The sequence below is a fragment of the Podarcis tiliguerta genome (assembly GCF_965153285.1).
Source record: "Podarcis tiliguerta genome assembly, chromosome: 10".
Lineage (NCBI taxonomy): Eukaryota > Metazoa > Chordata > Lepidosauria > Squamata > Lacertidae > Podarcis > Podarcis tiliguerta.
This window is the reverse complement of record NC_139543.1, coordinates 40,969,309-40,980,109: the sequence shown is the minus strand read 5'-3', so window position 1 is coordinate 40,980,109 and position 10,801 is coordinate 40,969,309. Positions and strand designations below refer to the sequence as shown.

Genomic DNA, 10,801 nt, shown 5'->3' with positions numbered 1-10,801 from the left:
AAGCTTCCGCGGGGCCCAGCTGGGAGAGGAGAGGGGGGCGAGGAAAGATGCTTCATCGCGAAGCTTTTCGCCTGCGGGGACAGGCCGCTCTGGACTCCGGAGCCAGAGAGGAGCTGCCTGGTGATGCCGTCTCTCCTGGGCTCCAGGCGGAACCAGGCAGGCGAAGCACATTGCAAGGAAGCGTGTGCGCGGGCTTTTGCGCTGGAACTCGCTACCCTGATAGGAAACGTGCACCCAGACTGCCTACACGTGTAAGCGTTCTCCACATGGTCCATTGGATGCTTTAGAATGCCAGCTGCATACCATTCAGGGCCATACCAACCACTGGGGTGGCAAGAAGGCTAAATGATGATGATGATGATATTAATTTATATGCCACCTTTTCCCCAGGCTGGAGCTCTAGAATAGAATGTCAGAATAGAAAATGCTAAAAACATAGAAAAGATATCAATAGAAAGGAAACACTAATAGAATTGAACATAACAAGAATTAAAACAGTAGATATCAAAAATCTATAAAAATACAGATAATAACAACATAGATGACCTGTATGGGCCAAAATAAACGTGTCATGCAAGGAAATATGTTGCCCTCTTCACCCCGTTTACCTACAAGTAAACGCCACTGAATTTAATAGAAGTTACTTCTGAGTACACATGGTTAGGATGTTTGTAGGCTGTTAACACCTATGCAACTTGTTACATGTCATGTGATAAATGTACATAGCTATGTGCCACAGCTTCCCGATCCCTGATCTAGGAAGATGTGATCTGCCTTCATGTGTATCATCCAGGCAACAGGAGATTTACCTGGTAGCTGTGCCACATTAACCATACTTTGTGGTAAGGACTTGTTAAAGATAGTGTCTGCAACACTTTCCAGCCCTGCTCAGGATCGGGACTTAAGTTGACAATTATGGGAATTGGCTATTGACACTCTATGGCGTTTTGGGAATGCAACGCTTGCTTTCTGCTCAGACAACATGGGTGTTTGGGATATGTCCCAAACTTCAAGCTGGTTATGTCTAGTGTTAGGGCTAAGATCTAGCCCAGCCAAATGATTCCTCATCTGCTTTGTAGGGTGTATTGCACCCTGAGCCAATGTCACAGATGTCCTGGCTGGCCATTGTGCTAGGGTAGACTTTTTGTGATGGGCAGCTGGATTAGGACTCCATCTTTCAAGTCCATGATGTTGCACAAACATCAACAGCAGTCTTGGCCACCCGTTTTTCAGTCTTGCGAAGATCTGCCTCCCCAGTGTGTTCCCTGTGGGTAACATGCTGGCAAAGCAGAGCCCTGCACCCAGCCAGATTGCACCATCCAGTCACCGGCTGGAAATAGCCCCTCACTGCTCTTTGCAGAGGTGCCATGCCTCTCTTCCCACCTACTGCCCTGACCCCTAACAACTCCAGACTGCTGCAGGCAGCCCAAACCAGGCTGACCCAGGGCTGACTCCACATCAAAGCCCAGATCTGCTTGAATTGGCCCAACTCAGATATTGGGTGCAAAGTCCTATTAGTTTCCTGTCAAATTTGGTTAATATCATCAGTGCAGTTTTGAATGATTCAGTCTACCTTCTTGATTCAAAAACCGCATCCAAAGTTATCCAAATATAGATCAAAACCTCTCCCTACATCTTAGCAACCAACACACCAAATTGTGCAGTGCTACCTTCATACATGTCCAAATCAGCAACATTTGGAATGGTTTGGTCAGCTATCTTGATTCAACATGGCCCCTGACAGTTTCCAAATGTAGAGCAAAACGCACTCTCAAAATCCTCTATCTCAGGATATGTCATACCAAATTGAGTGACAAAGAGGGGTCCAAATGGCTAGAGAATGGACTGACAGACAGACAAACCACTTTCCAAAATATATAACAGATCACCACTTTTGTTAGAGTCATCCTCTGGAAAGGAGAAAAAAATAGTACTTAAAACCGTAACTTAGTATTTTGACGTTTAAACCAAGACATGTTTGGGCAGAGTCATTTTTACTGAATTCTTACAACAGCTACAACATTGTATATTAATGAAACATTTAGAATAAGTATAATGTGATGAAAAAGCTTGATAATCTTCTCAGGCATTTGAAATGAAGAAAGTGAGATACAATCAGTTTAATTTCGAAAGGTATAACAGGATGCCTGCTTCGGGCAGGAAGGAGTTCAGCTTTGTTCCAAGATGCTTAGAGGCCAGGGCACTTAGTCCATCTTCCCATGTGAAAGTCTTTTACATAATGCTTGGAAAATAACCTCTAACTCCCATAAGAAACACTTATTACATGTGCTTTTTTGGTGCTTTAAAAAATGCAAAACAAGGAACCCGGTCCTGAACACATGTTTATGAAGTTCCATTGGTGCCAAGTAAATGTGTTTAGGATTACATTCAAACCCATTTTTCTTTATCACTGTACATCCCATATTTCACAAAGAAGAGGTGTAAACTTGTGATCATTCACTCGCCAAGACATCAGCATATCTGCATGGTGGTGATTAAAAGTCCGCAGTTCTGTAAGACGACCCAGGAGACATGCAAAGTGCTGAGGACTATCTGTGTGATAAAGCTTGCAGAATTTTTGCAGAACTTCTAGCAGTGGCTCTTGAAGTTTTTCCACAGACTCTCTGTCCTGTATGTATTGCCGGTCTGGTTTGAAATTTACGGGGGGGGGGGGGATACGTGGGAAAGGAGGGGAAAAACAATTATGAGGGTTAGTTCACATTTGTCAGTTCATAAGATTACAGTGTTCATAACTGCAAGTGAAATCCATGGGTTTTCTCTTTACAGGCTGCGTTGTTCACATATACACAATTGTGGTACCAGGTTGTACACCAGTAAAAACTTGTCACAAGTTTCATTGGCATTAATTCTGATTATGTATTTACAGGACTACTGATCAACAGCCCCCAGTGACTGCTGTTTAAAATCAAACAACTGTTGTAGTCAGTTAAGCTTCTGAAACATGAGGGACAACGTACGTTGCTTCTCCGGATGAACTCAGTGATCAAGCTGGACTAAAAGGGCTCAGGCAGCCCTTTGACCTTTGTATAATTCTAGACCTGGCATTATGAACCCATCTAAAATTGTAAGTTATAAAAATAAAAACTAAAGTGAAATCCTTGTAGCTCAATATTCTTACTCCTGCTCATGAGTAGCAAATGAAGTTCCTGTTCATTGTAATTATACCTTTTTATTATTAAACTGCATTAGCAAAATGGTTTTTCAATTACTTTTTAATATGAGACATCAAAATCACATCCTTCTGTCATTCACCTGACTTTTTATTCTTCTCACGTTGATCTAATAACAGAGAAACTGAAATTACCTGGAGATAAGATAACTATTGCTGTGAGTAGAGCATATTCTTCTTGTCTCATCTTCAGTTCCCCAACACTTTTATAGAAATTGAACATGGGTATTATATATTCATCTGAGATGCCTATAAAACAAAATATTGAGAAGTACTTAAACATCAATAAAATATATAGTTCTACCACTATGTAGTTGAGTAGCATGAAACTAGACAGAGCATCATGTATCATTTATTATGATATATTTATCCCTTTTGGTATTTGAGGTACTTCATTTCATCTTTCACACAGTTATTCACATCTGGCTAATCAAGAAATGCAGCTAAGGCACATTGAAGCAGGGATGAGCACCTAAATCTCACCAGTGGGGGCACATCATTATCTCCCTGGCCCTCAAAGGTCTGGTGTGATAGATGGGCAGGGTTGCCAACCTGTCGGTCACCTATCACAATGATGTCAAGCAATCCATTTTCATTTGCCTACAATGGCAAATGTGTCAATGATCTTCTGATCAGTGAATGCTTGAAACTGTACAGGCAAACCTGCTTTCGACATCTGTCCACATGTATATTATATCAGGTGTAAGGCAGTAGGGGTGTGGCTTTGCCAAAGTAGCCCTGTGGGCCAAGATAGCCCTGGGAAGCCTAATTAGGCCCATGGGCTAGAAATTTGCCATTGCAGAGAAGTCTCCCAAAGCTATCTTTGATTCCTTAGCTGAGAGAAATTTGCATTCACAATGGTCAGAGACAATGTAAACTGTATCCCAACAACACCTGGAGAGCCATAAGTCCCTCACTCTGTTCTGATTTACTGGTGCTGGAGTTAGACCTTCTGGCAAGGGTATCAGTTGTGAGCTGATTCTTTCGCCTGCAGAGTTAAGCATCTTAGGGCCTCTGGCTGCAAAACATCATATCATGAGTTCAGGTTCCAACACTTACATGCAGCTCCCCAGTAAATTTTGGTAAATTTTAAGAATGGAAAGAATCAGGCAGGAACATACAAATGCAATGAGCATCTATTTAAGAGCTTGGGAAAGGAATACTTTAAAGTAGGAAGAAATTTGGTTTGGTTTGCAAAATGCAGCATTATTTTGAAGTTCACACTTCTTCAGTTTTTGCAGCTGTGCTCCACCTTGCATCAAAATCAACTGACTTAGGTTCATGGTAGCTGCTACGGATTTCAATGTGACTGAAACTGACTTTATCTGTATTGGGGCCAAGATGGGGGGAATTTTGTTTCCGAAGCACATCAAGTTTCAAGTATGTGGTGATTTTCCAATTCATTTCAAGTCCAAAATAGATGCATTTTCTAATCATGAGTAATGTGCAGATATAGTCCTAAAACTGAAAGGCTTATAAAGGAAGAGATCATATTTCATTTTAAGCGTCAATGAGGCCCATGACAATAAGGGGCCTCATAGGGCCTGTGTACGCCTTGGCAGTAACTATTAATCATTATCCTTATCAAGTGGAAAAGAGAATAAAGAGAGAAACAGAGTAAAGCACAAACAACATTAGAATTATGTTGCAATCCAACGTATGTAATAGAAACTCAGCATGATTCAACACCCAAATTGAGCAACAGCCTGAAACCTTAAGAAGAACAGGCAGTGGGAAAATTCATATGTATCAGGTGTACACACACAAACACACACACACACACATACAGAGAGAGAGAGAGTTCTATTCATCCTTATTAACAGACCTGTTCTGCTTTCATTGTACAGTACTCGTCTGCATAGCCTTTTTAAGCCACGAGAGGGGGCTATTATCCTTTGTAACCAGCTACTCCACTGCCTGTTCTGTGAGTCTCATAAATAGAGGGGAAATACGTTCTGATAATTTGTTTGTTTGAGAGTTCATTTTCCTCATCTCAGTGGACTCAGGTTGCAAAATTGAAAGCTCAAGCCACTGTCTGTTAATATGTTTCTCCTGTTCCTGTCATCATAATATCATGCCCAGAAAACATCAGTTTATTCTTGTAACAAGTTTATTTGAGTGTCTGATGATTGAGAGCTGTACTCTTACTGAAAGAGGGACTTTATTAGGGCCTCGTAAAAGGTCTGGGAACACCTGATGGCACAGCAGTTTTAAAGATAAGTGAGTGTGGATCACTTCCCTGTCTGAGAGAACAAGGGAGGCCTCATGTACAAGCAGAGTCTAAGTACAGTAGGCCCACAACTTAATGCAGGGGTTGGTGTGCAAGGGCACAATCACACAAAGTCAGGAAGACACACACACACATGGAACCATCCCGTGTGATGATTTTGCCTTTGCACACCAGCTCCTACATTTGCAGAGCCTGGTAAGTGTGGTGGAGGGCTTAAAAACTCCCATTCACAGCAGGAAAACCCAGCACAGAAAGAACTTTTTAAGCCTTCCACCTTGCTTATTGGCCTCTGGGAAGGTCATCTGAGATCTCGTGGGGCCTTCAGGAGATCTTGGATAACACTTTCTGACTTATACCCTGTCGGCTCTCCATTTTTAAATTTTTTTATTTCCCTGCCACCCGTACAAAGCTGCCATTGCGTAAGTAAATCAGAGGGAAGCTGTGGGTCTACTGTATAGAAAACAGCTATTTTTTTTAAAAAAAAGGATGGCTTTTCTTCTTTATTGTAGCAGAGAAATATACCACGTAAACACAATTTTTTCTGCTTCAGTTTGTTTCCAAAAGCATCGCACACAAACCACTTAAAACAATATACTAGCATTTAAGACCCGTTGGGACTTTCTCCCACTTTGTGAATGAATTAGATAGAATCCAAATGGTAGAGTTGGAAGGGACCATAAGGGTCTTCTAATGCAAGGCGGGAATCTTTTGCCCAATGTGGGGCTCAAACCCACACCCCTGAGGTTAATTAGGCATATGGATCTGTTCAAATCACTAGTCTGCACCATAAGCTCTGTGAATTTTCTCGCTTAGCCCATGCAGCATGCACAAGATGGCAGTTTGTCCTCCTGGTAGCCAATTCACATGATGGTTGTGTTATGTGCACCCCTTCTGTCCATGAAGGGGGAAAGAGAAGAGTGGAAGGGTTGAAAACCTTGACCAAGGTGGGACTATAAGCTGAGTCTGAGTACTAGTCCACATGGCACCTGCCTCTCGATACCTGTCTCTTCTATGCCTCGCCAACATGCAGCACCACTGTCCACACGGCTTTGATACATTACTTGGAAAATTCCTGCGCCAGAGCTGGAGCTGGTGAGGAAACTGTATCTCCCCATGTCAGGACTCTTGTGGTGCTATGAGGTGGGAAGGTGAAACACTATACCGAGGCTGTTGCAGGTGGTGTACACCCTCTAAAAAATTTGCTTCAACAGAAACAAGTGGCTGGAGTGGGGTGTACTGCCTGTTGTGCTACAGCAGCTTAAAAAACAGCCACCCGGTATGTTATTGTGCTATTGTAAGCACTGGCAGAAATATTTTTAATCTGGGCTGGCAGCTGACTTAAATCTGAATACTCTTGCCTTAATTCACTATATGCTGCCACTGTAAAATCAGTGCCTGCTTGTTCTGTTTCACAACTCCTCATATCTTTCTGATTATGAAGGACCATGTCCTGTTCTCTGCTCATTATTTCGTCTGGCTGCCTTTATATGCAGATTATCTAAAGAGACAACATGGATCTCACAGATCCATTCAATAATCAGATAAATAAATGTATCGCTAAATGTATATAATTTTATTTCCTCTCCCAGACATTGTGAAGAGCCTATCAGCGGTAGGCTCTTGCTACTCATTTTGTATCTCTTGCTATATTTTGAATGGACTTGGTCTTATGCTCCTTAGCCAAACAAGCCCTCGTCCTGTAGGATCTGTTGCCTTCCTATACAGCAGGGGTAGTAGACAGTCTGTGCCCTAGGGCCACCTACAACCCTCAGCCTGCTTTCCCTTTGATGGGGAAACCTGGAAGGGAAAGAGAAAACGGGGCAGAAGCCAGATGGAAGGAGAAGCAGGGAAAAGCCCTCTGCAATGGGCTAGTTCAGGTCTCTGGCAAGAGCAATCTGTTGTTCCCCTGGTGACTCACTGGGCAGGCAGGGAGGGACAGAGAGAATGAGGTGGCAGGGAGGGAAAGAAAAGGGTAGCAGAGAGAGGGTGTATCTCTACACACTTTGCTTTGGCCACTGCAAGCCCATTGCCAGCTCTGGACCTGCCCATTTCACTCCGCAGCCCTCAAAAGAAAACAAAAAAAGGTTCTCCCCAATGCGTAAAATAGTGCATGCAACGTAGTCAGGGAAATCTGTACTACTCCAAGTAATATATATGATTTCCATGATTATGCCCAATGAAAATACTGTCTCAGTGTTACCGTAGCGTCAGGTCTTAAATGAATGGTAGATTAAATTTTTATTTCTTCTATGATACAAGTCAAATTTTATCTCCGCTTTCAGGCTTATGCTCTTTATTATACATGCTATTTTAATTTCCCTTCTTGGAGTAATAAGTTTTAGATTTATGTACTTGAAGACGGGGTGCTTATTACAGCTGGATGTTTAAATTAAAAGAAAAGAAGAAAAACAGCTGTGAGGAAGAATGTTTCGTGCTAATTAATTATGACTAAGACTATTGTTAATATGGATGAAGAGATCTTTCATCTGGATAGGTTTGAAGCTGCCGGTGGATATTAAATCAAGGAATAAATGAGCTCTTGTTTTACTGGGAAATAAACATGTTAATTACTCATTATATTATAGTTTATTTCACAGTATTCATCTAACCAAAGTCGTTTCCCAATTCAAAGCCCTTCATTAGAAAATTTACTTCAGTTTTATTTAAATGTTATCATGAGAAATATGTTTTTAAAAATCCTTATAAATCTTGCACAAAGCTCTGCCAAGCTTTCACTGACTGCTCAGGCAATGAGCCAAACTTTCCCCTTGGTCCTGATCGGCCCAGCAGCACGTTTGACCCAGAGTCACATTCAGCATAAAACAAAATGATTCCTAAGCGACTGGTTCCAACACTTCTCAAGGTGACAGCTCTTCATCAGGGAACATTTGTTTTGAAATTTCTTTACAATCTACAAAGAGTAGCCTCATACAGTGGAACCTTGGTTTTCAAACGTAATCTGTTCTGGAAGACCGTTCGACTTCCGAAATGTTCGAAAACTGAAAACTGAAAGCTTAAACCTCAATACAATAGGGAAACTCAAAACGGAAGCTGCGTTTAAAAACCGGAGCAGTTGCTTCAAGGTTTTCAGGAGCTGAAATATACGACAATGGAGGTGTTTGACGACCGAGGTTCCACTGTATCTGCTTCCAGGCCAATTCAAGATGCCAGTGCCTGCTTTGAAGACCTATGTGACTTGGGTTCCAAACTACTGAAGGCAGGTGCCCCCTCCCATATTATCCTGCCAATGCATGAAAAGCTTCTCCATCTAAGACGCTTGATGACATGGGTTCTGTTTGTACAAAAAGGAAGGCCTTTTTGTGTGGCAGCGTCTCAGCTTCGGCAGAGCCTATCATGAGCGGCTCAACTAGGGCTGACATCATAATATTTTTGGCACTAGGTTTTGAATGTTAAAGCCTACACTACTTGGGACACGGGTATTTAACTGGCTGTTTGCTCCCATATGAAACTGTTGCTGGTTTGTCAGCATCATCTATTTACTCAGTCTCTCTGAGTACGCCCCCCTCCCCCCGCACCAGAGTTTCAGTAGGTGGTGATAAGAGAGAAGTCTTTTGTGTAAGAGAACCATGCCCCCCCCCCAAAAAAAACCTCCATCAGGGCTCTCTACACAGGTGCCCCGTTTGATTAGTTTTAGGTGCCAAACTAAGATTTTCATATTTACCCAGGGTTTTTGCAATAAAACATTCTGGGTTTGATCCAGACCTAGTCATCCTTAGTGGACCCACTCAGATCCACGGGTTTACTTTTAAGTATTTCCCAGTCTGGATCCAATCCTACATACTGCCTTGTCTGGAATGGGTTTTTAAATTTCTGTGTTTTTATGATTTGCTGCTATTTTGATATGTATTTTACTATTGTTTTTCTTTACTGAACTCTTGTAATTTGTAGTGGTAAGGCACAATGAAATATGTCATATATATAAAAAATGCAATCTCCTGCATGTGTGTTAGATTGTTTCCAGAATATTTGCTTTGAAAAAGCTTTGATTTTTAAATTTTTTTTGCTTTTTTTTTTTTGCCTCTAGAATATATGCAAAGTGATAACATAGAGTTATTAAAAAAATAAAACTGGAATTAAACCACTGATATATTAAATATCTCCCTCTCTCATACACAAAGAGATGATCTAGTCTGTTTTTCTAATTCTAGTGAAAATAGATACAAGATTTTATTGGTGAAAATAAACATAAGCTATAATTAGGTAACGAGAGTTGCTAGCGTAGGTGAGAGTCTTTATATTAGATAGAAATATATTTTCCTAACAGTTTATGCAAAGGAACTCAGGGCTGTAGACAAGATAGCATTATATCTCACAAGCTATTAAGCCAGTAGCCTTGCTTTAATAACAACAAAAACAGAAGCAGCGTAGGCATAAATGTGCAGAAAGGTTATCATTACTCTGCAACCATTCCAGTTTATCTATCACACACAAAATTGTCATGCAAAACAGTTGCGACGGGAGGGAGAAGAGTGCAAATGTTGAGAAATGGCAGAAGCTTCAGAGTCAGCGTTGTGGCAGGTGACAAAACAGCAAACAGCTCTGTGGTTCTGAAGCATTTTCATATTTTCAGCTTTTGTAGCTGCATTTCTCAAAGCCTGACAATAAGACCGAGCCGACAGCTTGACACTCATATTCACATAAAAACCATCTTAACACAAACCAGTGAAGTATCCCTGTACATTTTTCCTTCAAAGTTTGGAAACGATTCATTTTAAATTGAAAGTAAATTCTACAGTTATAGTATTTATGATTAGCATGAGTTCTTGCTAATAGATGGGGAACAGTCTGTTAAAGGTAAGGCATATTGAACCTCTAGTCATTCTTGGATATATATCTGTCATGAATTGCAACTGTTTTGTTTTGTTTGGGTATTTTTAATCCTAGAGACCAGGTTTCCCAGGTAGACAGTGCCTGCCACCTGTTGAACATCTATTATCACAAAAAGACACATCACAAAAGGAATAGGGAGGGGGAGGGAAGAGGAAAACAGGCAAAATTAGGCCCCAATTGCTTATTTTTTAAAATATAAAAACCAGCTTGGGGTGGGGGTAGAACAGGTTGCTCACTGTTTAAAAACAGGCCACCAAATGAGAGCTGGTTCAAACATAAGATGCCTACATAATCACAGTTGCCCTGCAGAGTCTGCATGCTTCCTCTTGTTCAAAGATGGCCTGATAAGGACCAGAAAGGACCAGAGCCATTTAGGCAGAAAACAGCTGTCACTCATTATATTCTGAAGAACATGAAAAAGCAAACAATTTGGAAATGTAAGCTACTGCATACAGATTGAACTCATTGTATGTAGCTTGTACACTGTTACTTTTTACCTGCAAGCATCTCCTACTCCTCAAGAAGCATGA

General features: G+C 41.3%; 1 protein-coding gene and 1 long non-coding RNA gene across 9 annotated transcripts in view; one reads left to right on the top strand and one right to left on the bottom strand.

Moving 5' to 3' along the window:
- Positions 1–109: 109 nt before the first annotated feature.
- On the top strand, positions 110–3,116 carry LOC310658537. The gene is made up of 2 exons (XR_014502356.1): positions 110–251; positions 2,888–3,116. It is a non-coding gene; the product is annotated as an uncharacterized lncRNA (long non-coding RNA).
- The window catches only part of NR1H4 (nuclear receptor subfamily 1 group H member 4), a 32,835-nt gene continuing 24,014 nt past the window's right edge, over positions 1,981–10,801 (bottom strand). For all 8 annotated transcript variants that reach the window (XM_083400560.1, XM_083400563.1, XM_083400564.1 and 5 more), the window contains 2 exons: positions 3,326–3,439; positions 1,981–2,646 (listed from right to left, as the gene is read on the bottom strand). In XM_083400560.1, coding sequence (XP_083256686.1) covers positions 2,408–2,646; positions 3,326–3,439 — 353 coding nt within the window. In that variant the 3' untranslated portion in view covers positions 1,981–2,407. The remainder of the gene's footprint in view (positions 2,647–3,325; positions 3,440–10,801) is intronic.